Source organism: Entelurus aequoreus, linkage group LG09, assembly GCF_033978785.1.
Source record: "Entelurus aequoreus isolate RoL-2023_Sb linkage group LG09, RoL_Eaeq_v1.1, whole genome shotgun sequence".
Taxonomy (NCBI): Eukaryota; Metazoa; Chordata; class Actinopteri; order Syngnathiformes; family Syngnathidae; genus Entelurus; species Entelurus aequoreus.
The window spans coordinates 73084059-73105708 of NC_084739.1; the positions used below are offsets into that span (position 1 = coordinate 73084059).

Genomic DNA, 21650 nt, shown 5'->3' on the forward strand with positions numbered 1-21650 from the left:
TTTTAGGGCTGTCAAAGTTAACGAGATAACAACGCGTTAACTATAAATTTCAATAACGCATAAAAAATGCGTCCTTTTTTTTTTACCCTTGGCTGCAGTTCACTACTTAGTGATGAGCCACAAGCGGGAAAATAGCGAGCAGAAATGGACAAAATCTACAAGTTAAACTCTTTTTCACCTGGTATCACCACAGACCCCTGCAGGCGACCGGCTAGAAAAAACAACAAACAATTTTTTTAGGGCTGTCAAAGTTAACGAGATAACAACGCGTTAACTATAAATTTCAATAACGCATAAAAAATGCGTCCTTTTTTTTTTTAACCCTTGGCTGCAGTTCACTACTTAGTGATGAGCCATAAGCGGGAAAATAGCGAGCAGAAATGGACAAAATCTACAAGTTAAACTCTTTTTCACCTGGTATCACCACGGACCCCTGCGGGCGACCAGCTAGAAAAAACAACAAACTATTTTTTTAGGGCTGTCAAAGTTAACGAGATAACAACGCGTTAACTATAAATTTCAATAACGCATAAAAAATGCGTCCTTTTTTTTTTTTTACCCTTGGCTGCAGTTCACTACTTAGTGATGAGCCATAAGCGGGAAAATAGCGAGCAGAAATTGACAAAATCTACAAGTTAAACTCTTTTTCACCTGGTATCACCACGGACCCCTGCGGGCGACCGGCTAGAAAAAACAAACTATTTTTTTTAGGGCTGTCAAAGTTAACGAGATAACAACGCGTTAACTATAAATTTCAATAACGCATAAAAAATGCGTCCTTTTTTTTTTACCCTTGGCTGCAGTTCACTACTTAGTGATGAGCCACAAGCGGGAAAATAGCGAGCAGAAATGGACAAAATCTACAAGTTAAACTCTTTTTCACCTGGTATCACCACAGACCCCTGCGGGCGACCAGCTAGAAAAAACAACAAACTATTTTTTTAGGGCTGTCAAAGTTAACGAGATAACAACGCGTTAACTATAAATTTCAATAACGCATAAAAAATGCGTCCTTTTTTTTTTTTTACCCTTGGCTGCAGTTCACTACTTAGTGATGAGCCATAAGCGGGAAAATAGCGAGCAGAAATGGACAAAATCTACAAGTTAAACTCTTTTTCACCTGGTATCACCACGGACCCCTGCGGGCGACCGGCTAGAAAAAACAAACTATTTTTTTTAGGGCTGTCAAAGTTAACGAGATAACAACGCGTTAACTATAAATTTCAATAACGCATAAAAAATGCGTCCTTTTTTTTTTACCCTTGGCTGCAGTTCACTACTTAGTGATGAGCCACAAGCGGGAAAATAGCGAGCAGAAATGGACAAAATCTACAAGTTAAACTCTTTTTCACCTGGTATCACCACAGACCCCTGCAGGCGACCGGCTAGAAAAAACAACAAACAATTTTTTTAGGGCTGTCAAAGTTAACGAGATAACAACGCGTTAACTATAAATTTCAATAACGCATAAAAAATGCGTCCTTTTTTTTTTAACCCTTGGCTGCAGTTCACTACTTAGTGATGAGCCATAAGCGGGAAAATAGCGAGCAGAAATGGACAAAATCTACAAGTTAAACTCTTTTTCACCTGGTATCACCACGGACCCCTGCGGGCGACCAGCTAGAAAAAACAACAAACTATTTTTTTAGGGCTGTCAAAGTTAACGAGATAACAACGCGTTAACTATAAATTTCAATAACGCATAAAAAATGCGTCCTTTTTTTTTTTTTACCCTTGGCTGCAGTTCACTACTTAGTGATGAGCCATAAGCGGGAAAATAGCGAGCAGAAATTGACAAAATCTACAAGTTAAACTCTTTTTCACCTGGTATCACCACGGACCCCTGCGGGCGACCGGCTAGAAAAAACAAACTATTTTTTTTAGGGCTGTCAAAGTTAACGAGATAACAACGCGTTAACTATAAATTTCAATAACGCATAAAAAATGCGTCCTTTTTTTTTTACCCTTGGCTGCAGTTCACTACTTAGTGATGAGCCACAAGCGGGAAAATAGCGAGCAGAAATGGACAAAATCTACAAGTTAAACTCTTTTTCACCTGGTATCACCACAGACCCCTGCAGGCGACCGGCTAGAAAAAACAACAAACAATTTTTTTAGGGCTGTCAAAGTTAACGAGATAACAACGCGTTAACTATAAATTTCAATAACGCATAAAAAATGCGTCCTTTTTTTTTTAACCCTTGGCTGCAGTTCACTACTTAGTGATGAGCCATAAGCGGGAAAATAGCGAGCAGAAATGGACAAAATCTACAAGTTAAACTCTTTTTCACCTGGTATCACCACGGACCCCTGCGGGCGACCGGCTAGAAAAAACAAACTATTTTTTTTAGGGCTGTCAAAGTTAACGAGATAAAGCGTTAACTATAAATTTCAATAACGCATAAAAAATGCGTCCTTTTTTTTTACCCTTGGCTGCAGTTCACTACTTAGTGATGAGCCACAAGCGGGAAAATAGCGAGCAGAAATAGACAAAATGTACAAGTTAAACTCTTTTTCTCCTGGTATCACCACGGATGCCTGCAGGTAACCTGCTAGAAAGAAAAAACTTTCTTTTTTTAGGGCTGTCAAAGTTAACGGGATAACAACGCGTTAACTATAAATTTCAATAACGCATAAAAAATGCGTCTTTTTTTACCCTTGGCTGCAGTTCACTACTTAGTGATGAGCCATAAGCAGGAAAATAGCGAGCAGAAATGGACAAAATCTACAAGTTAAACTCTTTTTCACCTGGTATCACCACGGACCCCTGCGGGCGACCGGCTAGAAAAAACAAACAATTTTTTTAGGGCTGTCAAAGTTAACGAGATAACAACGCGTTAACTATAAATTTCAATAACGCATAAAAAATGCGTCTTTTTTTACCTTTGGCTGCAGTTCACTACTTAGTGATGAGCCATAAGCAGGAAAATAGCGAGCAGAAATGGACAAAATCTACAAGTTAAACTCTTTTTCACCTGGTATCACCACAGACCCCTGCAGGCGACCGGCTAGAAAAAACAACAAACTATTTTTTTAGGGCTGTCAAAGTTAACGAGATAACAACGCGTTAACTATAAACTTCAATAACGCATAAAAAATGCGTCCTTTTTTTTTTTTTACCCGTGGCTGCAGTTCACTACTTAGTGATGAGCCACAAGCGGGAAAAATAGCGAGCAGAAATGGACAAAATCTACAAGTTAAACTCTTTTTCACCTGGTATCACCACGGACCCCTGCGGGCGACCGGCTAGAAAAAACAAACTATTTTTTTTAGGGCTGTCAAAGTTAACGAGATAACAACGCGTTAACTATAAATTTCAATAACGCATAAAAAATGCGTCCTTTTTTTTTACCCATGGCTGCAGTTCACTACTTAGTGATGAGCCACAAGCGGGAAAATAGCGAGCAGAAATGGACAAAATCTACATGTTAAACTCTTTTTCACCTGGTATCACCGCGGACCCCTGCGGGCGACCGGCTAGAAAAAACAAACTATTTTTTTTAGGGCTGTCAAAGTTAACGAGATAACAACGCGTTAACTATAAATTTCAATAACGCATAAAAAATGCGTCCTTTTTTTTTACCCATGGCTGCAGTTCACTACTTAGTGATGAGCCACAAGCGGGAAAATAGCGAGCAGAAATGGACAAAATCTACATGTTAAACTCTTTTTCACCTGGTATCACCGCGGACCCCTGCGGGCGACGGGCTAGAAAAAACAACAAATAACTATTTTAGGGCTGTCAAAGTTATCGCAATAACGCGTTAACTATAAATTTCAATAACGCATAAAAAATGCGTCCTCTTTTTTTACCCTTGGCTGCAGTTCTGTTAAGTGATGAGCCACAAGCGGGAAAATAGCGAGCAGAAATGGACAAAATGTACAAATTAAACTCTTTTTCACCTGGTATCACCACGGACCCCTGCGGGCGACCGGCTAGAAAAAACAACAAACTATTTTTTTAGGGCTGTCAAAGTTAACGAGATAACAAGGCGTTAACTCTAAATTTCAATAACGCATAAAAAATGCGTCCTTTTTTTTTACCCTTGGCTGCAGTTCACTACTTAGTGATGAGCCACAAGCGGGAAAATAGCGAGCAGAAATGGACAAAATCTACAAGTTAAACTCTTTTTCACCTGGTATCACCACAGACCCCTGCAGGCGACCGGCTAGAAAAAACAACAAACAATTTTTTTAGGGCTGTCAAAGTTAACGAGATAACAACGCGTTAACTATAAATTTCAATAACGCATAAAAAATGCGTCCTTTTTTTTTTAACCCTTGGCTGCAGTTCACTACTTAGTGATGAGCCATAAGCGGGAAAATAGCGAGCAGAAATGGACAAAATCTACAAGTTAAACTCTTTTTCACCTGGTATCACCACGGACCCCTGCGGGCGACCGGCTAGAAAAAACAAACTATTTTTTTTAGGGCTGTCAAAGTTAACGAGATAACAACGCGTTAACTATAAACTTCAATAACGCATAAAAAATGCGTCCTTTTTTTTTTTTACCCGTGGCTGCAGTTCACTACTTAGTGATGAGCCATAAGCGGGAAAATAGCGAGCAGAAATGGACAAAATCTACAAGTTGAACTCTTTTTCACCTGGTATCACCACGGCCCCCTGCGGGCCACCGGCTAGAAAAAACAAACTATTTTTTTTAGGGCTGTCAAAGTTAACGAGATAACAACGCGTTAACTATAAACTTCAATAACGCATAAAAAATGCGTCCTTTTTTTTTTTTACCCGTGGCTGCAGTTCACTACTTAGTGATGAGCCATAAGCGGGAAAAATAGCGAGCAGAAATGGACAAAATCTACAAGTTGAACTCTTTTTCACCTGGTATCACCACGGCCCCCTGCGGGCCACCGGCTAGAAAAAACAAACTATTTTTTTTAGGGCTGTCAAAGTTAACGAGATAACAACGCGTTAACCATAAATTTCAATAACGCATAAAAAATGCGTCCTTTTTTTTTACCCTTGGCTGCAGTTCACTACTTAGTGATGAGCCACAAGTGGGAAAATAGCGAGCAGAAATGGACAAAATGTACAAGTTAAACTCTTTTTCACCTGGTATCACCACGGATGCCTGCAGGTAACCTGCTAGAAAGAAAAAACTTTTTTTTTTTAGGGCTGTCAAAGTTAACGGGATAACAATGCGTTAACTATAAATTTCAATAACGCATGAAAAATGCGTCTTTTTTTACCCTTGGCTGCAGTTCACTACTTAGTGATGAGCCATAAGCGGGAAAATAGCGAGCAGAAATGGACAAAATCTACAAGTTAAACTCTTTTTCACCTGGTATCACCACGGACCCCTGCGGGCGACCGGCTAGTAAAAACAACAAACTATTTTTTTAGGGCTGTCAAAGTTAACGAGATAACAACGCGTTAACTATAAATTTCAATAACGCATAAAAAATGCGTCCTTTTTTTTTTAACCCTTGGCTGCAGTTCACTACTTAGTGATGAGCCATAAGCGGGAAAATAGCGAGCAGAAATGGACAAAATCTACAAGTTAAACTCTTTTTCACCTGGTATCACCACGGACCCCTGCGGGCGACCGGCTAGAAAAAACAAACTATTTTTTTTAGGGCTGTCAAAGTTAACGAGATAACAACGCGTTAACTATAAATGTCAATAACGCATAAAAAATGCGTCCTTTTTTTTTACCCTTGGCTGCAGTTCACTACTTAGTGATGAGCCACAAGCGGGAAAATAGCGAGCAGAAATGGACAAAATCTACATGTTAAACTCTTTTTCACCTGGTATCACCGCGGACCCCTGCGGGCGACGGGCTAGAAAAAACAACAAATAACTATTTTAGGGCTGTCAAAGTTATCGCAATAACGCGTTAACTATAAATTCCAATAACGCATAAAAAATGCGTCCTCTTTTTTTACCCTTGGCTGCAGTTCTGTTAAGTGATGAGCCACAAGCGGGAAAATAGCGAGCAGAAATGGACAAAATGTACAAATTAAACTCTTTTTCACCTGGTATCACCACGGACGCCTGCAGGTAACCTGCTAGAAAGAAAAAACTTTTTTAGGGCTGTCAAAGTTAACGGGATGACAACGCGTTAACTATAAATTTCAATAACGCATAAAAAATGCGTCTTTTTTTTACCCTTGGCTGCAGTTCACTACTTAGTGATGAGCCATAAGCGGGAAAATAGCGAGCAGAAATGGACAAAATCTACAAGTTAAACTCTTTTTCACCTGGTATCACCACGGACCCCTGCGGGCGACCGGCTAGAAAAAACAACAAACTATTTTTTTAGGGCTGTCAAAGTTAACGAGATAACAACGCGTTAACTATAAATTTCAATAACGCATAAAAAATGCATCCTTTTTTTTTTTAACCCTTGGCTGCAGTTCACTACTTAGTGATGAGCCACAAGCGGGAAAATAGAGAACAGAAATGGACAAAATCTACATGTTAAACTCTTTTTCACCTGGTATTACCACGGACCCCTGCGGGCGACCGGCTAGAAAAAACAAACTATTTTTTTTAGGGCTGTCAAAGTTAACGAGATAACAACGCGTTAACTATAAATTTCAATAACGCATAAAAAATGCGTCCTTTTTTTTTACCCTTGGCTGCAGTTCACTACTTAGTGATGAGCCACAAGCGGGAAAATAGAGAGCAGAAATGGACAAAATCTACATGTTAAACTCTTTTTCACCTGGTATCACCACGGACCCCTGCGGGCGACCGGCTAGAAAAAAAACAAATAACTATTTTAGGGCTGTCAAAGTTATCGCAATAACGCGTTAACTATAAATTTCAATAACGCATAAAAAATGCGTCCTCTTTTTTTACCCTTGGCTGCAGTTCTGTTAAGTGATGAGCCACAAGCGGGAAAATAGCGAGCAGAAATGGACAAAATGTACAAATTAAACTCTTTTTCACCTGGTATTACCACGGACGCCTGCAGGTAACCTGCTAGAAAGAAAAAACTTTTTTAGGGCTGTCAAAGTTAACGGGATGACAACGCGTTAACTATAAATTTCAATAACGCATAAAAAATGCGTCTTTTTTTTACCCTTGGCTGCAGTTCACTACTTAGTGATGAGCCACAAGCGGGAAAATAGCGAGCAGAAATGGACAAAATCTACAAGTTAAACTCTTTTTCACCTGGTATCACCACGGACCCCTGCGGGCGACCGGCTAGAAAAAACAACAAACTATTTTTTTAGGGCTGTCAAAGTTAACGAGATAACAACGCGTTAACTATAAACTTCAATAACGCATAAAAAATGTGTCCTTTTTTTTTTACCCTTGGCTGCAGTTCACTACTTAGTGATGAGCCATAAGCGGGAAAATAGCGAGCAGAAATGGACAAAATCTACAAGTTAAACTCTTTTTCACCTGGTATCACCACGGACCCCTGCGGGCGACCGGCTAGAAAAAACAACAAACTATTTTTTTAGGGCTGTCAAAGTTAACGAGATAACAACGCGTTAACTATAAATTTCAATAACGCATAAAAAATGCATCCTTTTTTTTTTTTAACCCTTGGCTGCAGTTCACTACTTAGTGATGAGCCACAAGCGGGAAAATAGAGAGCAGAAATGGACAAAATCTACAAGTTAAACTCTTTTTCACCTGGTATCACCACGGACCCCTGCGGGCGACCGGCTAGAAAAAACAAACTATTTTTTTTAGGGCTGTCAAAGTTAACGAGATAACAACGCGTTAACTATAAATTTCAATAACGCATAAAAAATGTGTCCTTTTTTTTTTACCCTTGGCTGCAGTTCACTACTTAGTGATGAACCAAAAGCGGGAAAATAGTGAGTAGAAATGGACAAAAGTTGTTAGACTGTTTTTCGCCGTGAGACGACGACACTGCAGCAAACGCCTGCTGCGCACCTCCTTCAGAGGTGGGTGGCGCTTCACTTCCGTGTTTACATTGCGGTTTAGGTGCGGTGATAACATAACATTGAGATTGTTACTGTGACTGCTTTAGTAAGTAAGATGCCATAAAAGCTCGACAGAAATGAAAGACGGTCAACAGGAAGTCGAAACATGTCAATCTGACATCAAAACATGTCAAGACACTTTCTCAAACCGCCTTCAAAATAAAAGCACTACGCTATACATACGGTTTAAGTATATTAACAAAATACAAATGTCTTACATTACGATCAGGCTTGGTCAAAAATGTTTTGTAATGTAATCTGCGATATTTCCACCTAAAAAAATGCCAGTTCACTACTTGAGGATTTTTTTTTCTGGGTGGCTGAAATATTATTTTATAACATGTTCTGGTCCAGTCCTCAATTACAGAATGATTAGCTGGCTGAATATTACATTTTATTTATAGATAGAATAATAATAGTAGAATAAAACATTGCCATGCAGAAATATGAAGACCATTAACTTGTACAACGTTTAATGTACAGAATTTCAGGTAGAAATATCACGTATTACATTACCAAACGTCTTTGAAAATCAAAGCATGATCGTAACAATCCACATTTTGTGTGATTAATGCACAAAACTTGTATCTAAACCTACATTTCGCCCAAGGATCAATGAAGTATCTATCTAAACACGGTGTAGCTCCTTCTCTGAATGCAAGTGCTCCTACAGCAGGAATACAACTTCTGTATTTCTACAATTAATTTGGAGTTAACTATGGACTAAATGTGCTCACGATCAAATATTTTAATCGTTTGATAGCCCTCATTTTTTTTCAAACCACACGCTGCACGCTGAGTGATTGTCCAATGCTGATCGCAGGTTTGGAGTCGTTCGTCAGAGTGAACATCGTGGTGGACGACGTCAACGACAACAAGCCCGAACTGGCCGTGGACGAGATCTTTGTCTGCGAGAACGACGTCGCAAAGACGGTACGTTTGTGGAACCTGTCGCTTCTTACACACACACTACTACAAGTAATACGAGAAAGTACACACACACTACTGCAAGTAATACAAGAAAGTACACACACACTACTGCAAGTAGTACGAGGAAGTACACACACACTACTACAAGTAATAAAATAAAGTACACACACACTACTACAAGTAATACGAGAAAGTACACACACACACACTACTAAAACTAATACGAAAAAGTACACACACACTACTACAAGTTATACGAGAAACTACACACACACTACTACAAGTAATACGAGAAAGTACACACACACTACTGAAAGTAATACAAGAAACTACACACACACTACTGCAAGTAGTACGAGGAACTACACACACACTACTACAAGTAATAAAATAAAGTACACACACACTACTACAAGTAATACGAGAAAGTACACACACACACACACTACTAAAACTAATACGAAAAAGTACACACACACTACTACAAGTTATACGAGAAACTACACACACACTACTACAAGTAATACGAGAAACTACACACACACTACTGCAAGTAGTACGAGGAAGTACACACACACTACTACAAGTAATAAAATAAAGTACACACACACTACTACAAGTAATACGAGAAAGTACACACACACACACACTACTAAAACTGATACGAAAAAGTACACACACTACTACAAGTAATACGAGAAACTACACACACACTACTACAAGTAATACGAGAAAGTACACACACAATACTACAAGTAGTAAGAAAAAGTACACGCACACTACAACAATTAATACAAGAAAGTACACACACACACTACTACAAAGTAGTATGAGGAAGTACACACACACTACTGTAAGACGTATGAGGAGGTACACACACATTACTACAAGTAGTACGAGAAAGTAAACGCACACTACTACAGGTAGTATGAGAAAGCACACACACACTACTACAAGTAATAAAAGAAAGTACACACACACTGCTACAAGTAATACGAGAAAGTACACACACACTACTACAGGTAGTATGAGAAAGCACACACACACTAGTACAAGTAGTATGAGAAAGTACACACACACTAGTACAAGTATTATGAGAAAGTACACACACAGACTAGTAGAAGTAGTATGAGAAAGTACACACACACAGTAGTACAAGTAGTATGAGCAAGTACACACACTAGTACAAGTAGTATGAGAAAGTACACCCACAGACTAGTACAAGTAGTATGAGAAAGTACACACACACTAGTACAAGTAGTATGAGAAAGTACACACACACTAGTACAAGTATTATGAGAAAGTACACACACAGACTAGTACAAGTAGTATGAGAAAGTACACACACACAGTAGTACAAGTAGTATGAGAAAGTACACACACTAGTACAAGTAGTATGAGAAAGTACATCCACAGACTAGTACAAGTAGTATGAGAAAGTACACACACACTAGTACAAGTAGTATGAGAAAGTACACACACACTAGTACAAGTATTATGAGAAAGTACACACACAGACTAGTACAAGTATTATGAGAAAGTACACACACATTAGTACAAGTAGTATGAGAAAGTACACACACACAGTAGTACAAGTAGTATGAGAAAGTACACACACTAGTACAAGTAGTATGAGAAAGTACACACACACTAGTACAAGTAGTATGAGAAAGTACACACACACTAGTACAAGTAGTATGAGAAAGTACACACACACTAGTACAAGTATTATGAGAAAGTACACACACATTAGTACAAGTAGTATGAGAAAGTACACACACTCAATAAATAGTACAAGTAGTATGAGAAAGTACACACACTAGTACAAGTAGTATGAGAAAGTACACACACAGACTAGTACAAGTAGTATGAGAAAGTACACACACACACTAGTACAAGTAGTATGAGAAAGTACACACACAGTAGTACAAGTAGTATGAGAAAGTACATCCACAGACTAGTACAAGTAGTATGAGAAACTACACACACACTAGTACAAGTAGTATGAGAAAGTACACACACACTAGTACAAGTATTATGAGAAAGTACACACACAGACTAGTACAAGTATTATGAGAAAGTACACACACATTAGTACAAGTAGTATGAGAAAGTACACACACACAGTAGTACAAGTAGTATGAGAAAGTACACACACTAGTACAAGTAGTATGAGAAAGTACACACACACTAGTACAAGTAGTATGAGAAAGTACACACACACTAGTACAAGTAGTATGAGAAAGTACACACACACTAGTACAAGTATTATGAGAAAGTACACACACATTAGTACAAGTAGTATGAGAAAGTACACACACTCAATAAATAGTACAAGTAGTATGAGAAAGTACACACACTAGTACAAGTAGTATGAGAAAGTACACACACAGACTAGTACAAGTAGTATGAGAAAGTACACACACACACTAGTACAAGTATTATGAGAAAGTACACACACAGTAGTACAAGTAGTATGAGAAAGTACACACAGTCAATAAATAGTACACAAGTAGTATGAGAAAGTACACACACAATAAATAGTACAAGTAGTATGAGAAAGTACACACAGTCAATAAATAGTACAAGTAGTATGAGAAAGTACACACACTCAATAAATAGTACAAGTATTATGAGAAAGTACACACACACAGTAGTACAAGTAGTATGAGAAAGTACACACAGTCAATAAATAGTACACAAGTAGTAGAAGGAGAAGAAAGAGTTTCTCCAGCAAGTACTAAAGCAGGTTGTGCTTGTTAATCACATTCCGCACTCCAATCCAAATGCAATCATTGTAAGGTGTATGTGAGGTTTGTAGTTGGGCATCAAACATGGATTCCCCACATGAAAGTGCAATGTTCCATCCATCAGGTGATCGGAACGCTGCGAGCCACGGACAAAGACGAGCAGCCCGCCTCCTTCACCTTCGCTCTGGCAAGTCCCAGCTCCAACTTCTCCATCAGAGACTTTGGCAGTAAGTCCTCTAGCTCCTTCTTCCTTTCCTTACGCTTCTAAAGATGCCATCGCCCGCTGGCCCTTGTTGCTAGGCAACCGCCGCAATTCCATTTATTTTTTCACGCCGCCGCTCGTTTTAAGTTGAAACCGTTCAAACTTCTGAGAAAGGTGCGGTGAAGGCGGCGGCGGCGAGGGATTTGGAGGCTGCTGGGAGTTGTTTGCGGTTCTCAGCTGCAAATATTGGACTTAATGAGGGCAGGACTGTGCCTGTCAGTCTTTATGGACTTTTAAAAACAACCCCTGAAAAGGACAAGTGGTAGAAAATGGATGAATGGAATGAAGGAAAGTTCTAAAGGATGAATCACTCGGTGCACTCTCCCTTTTTTTGCACCATGACTAGGGAAGGTTGTTTGGATTAGGTCATATAATTAAATATATATATATATATATATATATATATATATTTGTTTTTCTCCTGCAGAATGACTAGGGAAGGTTGTTTGGATTGGGTCATATAATTAAATGCTGTGCATCGTAGACAATCACTAGTCACTATCTTGTTACTGTTGTTGGCCATCATATGGGGTCACTGCAGCATTTATTTATTTTTTCCTACAACATGACTAGGGAAGGTTGTTTGGATTGTGTCATATAAGTAAATGCTGTGCATTTTAAAATAAAATCACTAGTCACCATGTTGTAGCTGTGGTTGGCCACCAGATGGGGTCACTGCAGCATTTTTTTTTCTTTTTTCTGCACCATGACTAGGGAAGGTTGTTTGGATTGGGTCATATAATTAAATGCTGTGCATCATTGTTACTGTTGTTGGCCACCATATGGGGTCACTGCAGCATTTTTTCCCCTTTTCCTACAACATGACTAGGGAAGGTTGTTTGGATTTTGTCATATAAGTAAATGCTGTGCATTATAAAAAAAAATCACTAGTCACTATGTTTTAGTGACTGCACTCACTGCACCATTTTTTTTCTGTACCATGACTAGGGAAGGTTGTTTGGATTGGGTCATATATTCAAATTCTGTGCATCGTAGACAATCACTAGTCACTATCTTGTTACTGTTGTTGGCCACCAGATGGGGTCACTGCAGCATTTATATATATATATTTACACATCAACCCAACCAGGATTCGAACACAGCACCCTTCAACTTGAGTCATATATATCTATATATATTTTATTTATTTTTTTCCCCCTGCAACATGACTAGGGAAGGTTGTTTGGGTTTGGTCATAAAAGTAAATGCTGTGCATTATAAACAATTACTAGTCACTATCTTGTTACTGTTGTTGGCCACCAGATGGGGTCACTGCAGCATATACAGTATTTTTTTTTTTCCTGCGACATGACTAGGGAAGGTTGTTTGGATTGGGTCGTATAATTAAATGGTGTGCATGGTGTGCAGTCACTATGTTGTTACTGTTGTTGGCCACCTGCTGGGGGTCACTGCAGCATATATATATATATATATATATATATATATATATATATATATATATATATATATATATATATATATATATATATATATATATATATATATATATATATATATATATAATTATTTTATTTTATTTTATTTATTTATTTTTTTTCCCCCCTGCAGAATGATTAGGGAAGGTTGTTTGGATTGGGTCATGTAGTTAAATGCTGTGCATCGTAGACAATCACTAGTCACTATCTTGTTACTGTTGTTGGCCACCATATGGGGGTCACTGCAGCATTTTTTTTTTTTCCTTTTCCTACAACATGACTAGGGAAGGTTGTTTGGATTTTGTCATATAAGTAAATGCTGTGCATTATAAAATAAAATCACTAGTCACTATGTTGTAGCTGTGGTTGGCCACCAGATGGGGTCACTGAGCTTTTTTTTTTCTTTTTTCTGCACCATGACTAGGGAAGGTTGTTTGGATTGGGTCATATAATTAAATGCTGTGCATCGTAGACAATCACTAGTCACTATCTTGTTACTGTTGTTGGCCACCATATAGGGTCACTGCAGCATTTTTTTCCCTTTTCCTACAACATGACTAGGGAAGGTTGTTTGGATTTTGTCATATAAGTAAATGCTGTGCATTATAAAAAAAAAAATCACTAGTCACTATGTTTTAGTGACTGCACTCACTGCACCATTTTTTTTCTGTACCATGACTAGGGAAGGTTGTTTGGATTGGGTCATATATTCAAATTCTGTGCATCGTAGACAATCACTAGTCACTATCTTGTTACTGTTGTTGGCCACCAGATGGGGTCACTGCAGCATTTATATATATATATATTTACACATCAACCCAACCAGGATTCGAACACAGCACCCTTCAACTTGAGTCATATATATCTATATATATTTTATTTATTTTTTTCCCCCTGCAACATGACTAGGGAAGGTTGTTTGGGTTTGGTCATAAAAGTAAATGCTGTGCATTATAAACAATTACTAGTCACTATCTTGTTACTGTTGTTGGCCACCAGATGGGGTCACTGCAGCATATACAGTATTTTTTTTTTTTCCTGCGACATGACTAGGGAAAGTTGTTTGGATTGGGTCATATAATTAAATGGTGTGCATGGTGTGCAGTCACTATGTTGTTACTGTTGTTGGCCACCTGCTGGGGGTCACTGCAGCATATATATATATATATATATATATATATATATATATATATATATATATATATATATATATATATATATATATATATATATATATATATATATATATATATATATATATATATATATATATATATTTTCCCCTGCAGAATGATTAGGGAAGGTTGTTTGGATTGGGTCATGTAGTTAAATGCTGTGCATCGTAGACAATCACTAGTCACTATCTTGTTACTGTTGTTGGCCACCATATGGGGGTCACTGCAGCATTTTTTTTTTTTTCCTTTTCCTACAACATGACTAGGGAAGGTTGTTTGGATGTTGTCATATAAGTAAATGCTGTGCATTATAAAATAAAATCACTAGTCACTATGTTGTAGCTGTGGTTGGCCACCAGATGGGGTCACTGAGCTTTTTTTTTTCTTTTTTTTCTGCACCATGACTAGGGAAGGTTGTTTGGATTGGGTCATATATTTAAATGCTGTGCATCGTAGACAATCACTAGTCACTATCTTGTTACTGTTGTTGGCCACCAGATGGGGGCACTGCAACATATGTGTATATATATATATATATATATATATATACATATATATATATATATATATATATATATATATATATATATATATATATATATATATATATATATATATATATATATATATATATATTTTATTTATTATTTTTTTTTTTCCTGCAACATGACTAGGGAATGTTGTTTGGATTTGGTCATATAAGTGAATGCTGTGCATTGTAAACAATCACTAGTCACTATCTTGTTGCTTATATGACACTAACTCCCTTTGTCACCTACAACAACAACAAAGCTAACACGGATGTTTTGTTCAGCTAGCTTAGCATTTGTTTGCTGCGAGCATCTTTAATGTACAAAACCCAAAACCAGTGAAGTTGGCACATTTGTAAATCGTAAATAAAAACAGAATACAAGGATTTGCAAATACTTTTCAACTTACATTCAATTGAATACACTGCAAAGACAAGATCCTTAAGGTTTTAATGCTCATCAAACACTTATTTGGAACATCACATAGGTGAACAGGCTAACTGGGAACAGGTGGGTTCCATGATTTGGTATAAAAGCAGCTCCCATGAAATACTCAGTCATCCAATAACAAGGATGGGGTGAGGGTCCCCACTTTGTGAACAAATGTGTGAGCAAATTGTCCAACAGTTTTAGAACAACATTTCTCAACAAGCTATTGCAAGGTATTTAGGGATTTCACCATCTACGGTCCATAATATCATCAAAAGGTTCAGAGAATCTGGAGAAATCACTGCACGTAAGCAGCAAGGCTGAAAACCAACATTAAATGCCCGTGACCTTTGATCCCTCAGGCGGTACTGCATCAAAAACTGACATCAGTGTGTAAAGGATATCACCACATGGGCTCAGGAACACTTCAGAAAACCACTGTCAGTAATTACAGTTTGTCGTTACGTCTGTAAGTGCAAGTTAAAACTATACGATGCAAAGCGAAAGCCATTTATCAACAACACCCAGAAATGCTGCCGGCTTCGCTGGGCCCAAGCTCATCTAAGATGGACTGATGCAAAGTGGAACAGTGTTCTGTGGTCTGACGAGTCCATATTTCAAATAGTTTTTGGAAACTGTAGACGTTGTGTCCTTTGGACCAAAGAGGAAAAGAACCATCCGGGTTGTTCGAGGCGCAAAGTGTAAAAGCCAGCATCTGTGATGGTATGCGGGTGTATTAGTGCCCAAGGCATGGGTAACTTACACATCTGTGACGGCACCATTAATGCTGAAAGGTACATACAGGTTTTGGAGCAACATATGTTGCCATCCAAGCAAGGTCTTTTTCATGGACGCCCCTGCTTATTTCATCAAGACAATGCCAAGCCACGGAGGGTTTTATGTACATATATAGTCCGTCGTATTTCCTGGTTGAGCCTGTTGATTCATTCAAGCAGTGCTGCCACATAGCTGGAGGCTTGTGTAGCGTTCAAGAACGCAAAAAAGAGGCAATTACTGGAAGTCCCTTGCCCCTGATTCTTTATGTTTGACAACCAGCGCTCCAGTATGACGTGTACACGCTGACGTCAGCGTCTGACAGTCTAACGTCAGATCTCCAACTCTGGACACGAAAGCTTGGCCATCCCCCAAAAAAACGTCTTTTGATCACAGAACAATCCGGTCAAAAAAAAGAAGATGAAAGGCGAAGGAAAAGCGTTCCCGAGTGTTCTCATCAAATATTAAAGGTGTGAAGAGATGAAAGCATGAAACATTCAGGTGAAGTGTTGCCGAAGTCAAAGCTGAAATAACACGGCACGTTCCAGAAAGATAAACAGGAAGGGGAAAGAAAAAAGGCGGCCTCATCCATTTCCCGCGCGCCGGCGCCCGCGGGCGCTGACACGCCGAGCTGATGACGCAGGGAAGACAGATGAGCGCGATTTGGAGGAGAAGATGAGAGCAGGCTGGAGGGCGCAAGAGAGACTCGTACGAACAAGAATCACCTTTGGGTCGACCTCCGCCAAGGCCGATGTTGGGGAATATTCAGGAGAACGCCTGAGAATTGGCCTCCATTCTGCCAGAAGAAGATAAAACTAGAGATGTCGGATAATGGCTTTTTTGCCCATATCTGATATTCCTATATAGTTCAAATCTTAATTACCGATTCCGATATCAACCGATTCCGATATTTACAGTTTTGGAATTAACCAATTATTATGCCTAATTTTGTTGTGATGCCCCGCTGGATGCAGTAAACAATGTAACAAGGTTTTCTAAAATAGATCAACTCAAGTTATGGAAAAAAATGCCAACATGGCACTGCCATATTTATTATTGAAGTCACAAAAGTGCATTATTTTTTTTAACATGCCTCAAAACAGCAGCTCGGAATTTGGGACATGCTCTCCCTGAGATAATACTGATACCCACTACAACTATGGGAAATACTATACTTTGACTTTCACAAAGTGCATTATTACAAACAGGGCTGACTGAGCATGACTGGAAGATACACTCCAGTCCTGTGGGGGGCAGTAACGAGTATTGCACAGTCCATGCAAACAAAGAGCCTTTTTAGGAGAAAATAAAGTCCTCAAGGTACAGTTTTTTAGGAGATTTACTACTCAATTATTCTTCTTTGACCAATGGAGGCTACTAGTTTGCAATAAAGTTCAGTGGGTATATCCATGTTAACTTTGAGGGGTGCACAAAATATGGGTTCACATTAGGATCGCGATTGACCGATAAAAAAAAAAGATTTAAAGAAATACATTTGTTTTTAAATATGTTTTTTGGCAGCACGTGGAACAGGGGTTAGTGCATGTGCCTCACAATACGAATGTCCTGTGTTCGATCCCCGGGCTCGTGGTCTTTCTGTGTGGAGTTTGCATGTTCTCCCCGTGACTGCGTGGGTTCCCTCCGGGTACTCCGGCTTCCTCCCACCTCCAAAGACATGCACCTGGGGTTATGTTGATTGGCAACACTAAATTGGCCCTAGTGTGTGAATGTGAGTGTGAATGTTGTCTGTCTATCTGTGTTGGCCCTGTGATGAGGTGGCGACTGGTCCAGGGTGCAGCTGAGATAGGCTCCAGCACCCTCCGGGAACCCAGTGGTAGGCAGTGGTACCCAACCACCGGGCCGCACAAGAAAAAAAAAATATATATATATATATATATATATATATATATATATATATATATATATATATATATATATATATATATATATATATATATATATATATATATATATATATATATATATGTATTATTTATTTTATTTTATTTTTGTATTAAATCAACATAAAAAACACAAGATACACTTACAATTAGTGCACCAACCCAGAAAACGTCCCTCCCCCCACATACACTCATTCGCACAAAAGGGTTGTTTCTTTCTGTTATTAATATTTCTGGTTCCTACATTATACATCAATATAGATCAATACAGTCTGCAGGGATACAGTCCGTAAGCACACATGATTGTATTTTTTTATGACAACAAAAAAAAAAAAAAATCATATAATTGGGTCATATAATTGTGCATCGTAGACAATCACTAGTCACTATCTTGTTACTGTTGTTGGCCACCATATGGGGGCCACTGCAGCATTTTTTTCCCCCTGCAACATGACTAGGGAAGGTTGTTTGGATTTTGTCATTTAAGTAAATGCTGTGAAAAAAAATCACACCTCCCCCCCCGGTCAGTGGGACAAATTTTTAAGCGTTGACCGGTCCGCAGTTACAAAAAGGTTGGGGACCACTGCCGTAAGGGACAATCGGTAGAAAAATGGATGGATGGATAACAACAATAATAATGATTTTTTATTTTATTTTAATTATAATACAATGTAATTATTACGATTAATTATCTTATTCAATAATAATAGTAAATAATTATATATATATATATATATATATATATATATATATATATATATATATATATATATATATATATATATATATATATATATATATATATATATATATATATATATATATATACTCCTGATGATGAATGCCTTAAAAAAAAAAAAAAAATAATGAAAATAACAAAAACGCTTTTATTATTTTGATACATTATCTTTCAAAAAAATAAAAAGTTGTATATAAATATATATATATATATATATATATATATATATATATATATATATATATATATATATATATATATAAATCTCAGTTTTTAAAATAAATAAACACAAACAATACGACATTTCCACACATCCATCATTTTCGTGACGATACAGGAATCTGGTAGCAGTGGCTATTTTTTTCAAATTTTCATGGAGGCGCTAGAGAGTCAATTTAGAAATGTTGTGTTCGGTACCCTAAAAACATAGAATATCATTTTATATTTTTTTATTTTTTTGGGCCGGCCCAAAAAATATTACTGTTATTTATTTATTTTTATCGATTAGGAATCGATTAGGAATCGATTAGCAATCGCGATTTGGATGTGATTTTTTTAGTGCACTCCTACTGATGATGAATGCTTTTAAAAAAGAATAATAATAATAATGAAAAAAAAATTTTTTTTATTGTTATGATACATTATCTTTAAAAAAATATATAAATAAATAAATATATAAAAAATAAATATATATATATATATATATATATATATATATATATATATATATATATATATATATATATATATATATATATATATATATATATATATACATATATATAAAACAACCCACTCAGTTTTTTAAATAAATAAACACAAACAATATGACATCATTTTCGTGACGCTAAAGGAATCTGGTGGCAGTGGCTATTTTTTTTCAAATTTTCAAGGAGGCGCTAGAGAGCCAATTTAGAAATGTTGTGTTCGGTACCCCCAAAATATAAAAAAATTTTTCCGGCCACAAATAAATTATTTTTTTTTTTTTTTTAATCGATTTTTGAAAATTATGAATCGATTTAGTATCGGAAAATAATCACTATTTGGATGTTGTTTTTTAATGCACTCCTACTGATGATGAATGCATTAAAATATTTAAAAATAATAATAATAATACTATATAATATGTATTAGTTCAATAAAACATAACATATAACACCCCCTCACACAGTTTTTAAAATAAATAAACACAAAAAATACAACATTTCCCTCCATCAGTTTAGGAAAGTCAAGATGGTGCAGATGATGGAGTGTGAGGGGGGGTTAGAAATGGACATGAGGGAGTGGAGCAACATCTTTGACAAGTGCACAGAGTCACAACTTCCACACCTGAAACGCCACGTGAAAGCACCACTTCACACTTAGTTGACACACGAGCACGCAGCCCGAGCTGCAAAGTGACGGCCAGTAAAATATTCATGCTGAACAAGTTGGCTTTCAGCGCCGGTCCCCGGGCAGAGTCGCCCCGAATAACACCCCCACCCTCCTCACTCGGCGGACGGACGCGGCAAGACGGCGGAGACGGCAACGGGCTGGCGAGGAGAGCAGCTAATGAGATTCTGAGAGACGGCAGGAGATAGCGTGACAATCCAGCGAGACAACCAAGACGGTCTCGTCAAACAAAGACGGAGCGGCGGAGACGAGATCAAGGAGCGGATTTCATCTTTTATTGAGTCCGTGAAGACGTCATGTAGACGCACTTTCAACATCACTCTCCCACCCTTCTCTTTGTTCAACGCGGCGCCTTCTCAGCTACTGACACTTTTCGCTCTGATCATTTAGTCGCAAATCAAACTCAACATTATGCAGGCCAACCCGTTTACGTTGATGCTGACTGATGTCGACAACCGCTCATGTTGACATAACCAAAACCAAGACGAGACGTGGCTTGCAGGTTTATTAGCGGAGGGGTCCCCGACCTTTTTTACCCACCAGGGACCCATTTCAATTATGCATTATTTATTTATTTATTATATCCATCCATCCATTTTCTACCGCTTATTCCCTTCAGGGTCACGGGGGGCGCTGGAGCCTATCTCAGCTACAATCGGGCGGAAGGCGGGGTACACCCTGGACAAGCAGCAAAACAATGAGCATGAAAAATCAACTCACCATAACGCTGAAGCGTGTTTCTTTGCGAAGAGATGGCCCTTGGTTTCTCGACCATAGGTCCGGGGCCTAGTGAGCGCCCCCTAGAATGTAATATATCTGTTTCTTCAGCTGTGGTCCGCAATACACTTTTCCACCACTTGTGGCAGTAATGAAGATATAAAACAAACAGAAGTCTGGCAATAATGTCACAGAGAAATTTCTTTAGCGCAAAAATTATGACTAAATTTGTGAAGTTGAATTTTCACTTGCACTTGAATTTTATTGACAGTTTACTTAAGAAACATATTAATGTACGCATTATTTTCACATGTGGCAGATAAAAACAGCAAAAAAAATGAGCATGAAAAATCAACTCACCATAACACTGAAGTAGTGGTGTTTCTTTGCAAAGAGATGGCCCTTGGTTTCTTAACCATAGGGCCTAGTGAGCGCCCCCTAGAATGTAATATCTGTTTTTTCAGTTGTGGTCCGCATAGGCCGCAGCGGTACTTGGTTGCAATACCCTTTTCCACCACATGTGGCAGTAGTGAGGATATAAAACAAACAGTAGAAGTCTGGCGCTAATGTCACAGAGAAATTTCTTAAGCGCAAGAAATAAGACTAAATTTGTGAAGCTGAATTTTTGCTTGCACTTGAATTGTATTGACAGTTTAGTTAAGAAGCATATTAATGTACGCATTATTTTC

The 21650-nt window shown here is 38.0% G+C and overlaps 1 protein-coding gene across 1 annotated transcript in view; it reads left to right on the top strand.

The window, feature by feature from the left end:
- The window catches only part of cdh5 (cadherin 5), a 129161-nt gene that overhangs the window by 80795 nt on the left and 26716 nt on the right, over window positions 1-21650 (top strand). The window contains exons 10-11 of the mRNA XM_062059307.1: window positions 8750-8859; window positions 11731-11833. Of these exons, the coding sequence (XP_061915291.1) occupies window positions 8750-8859; window positions 11731-11833 (213 nt within the window). The remainder of the gene's footprint in view (window positions 1-8749; window positions 8860-11730; window positions 11834-21650) is intronic.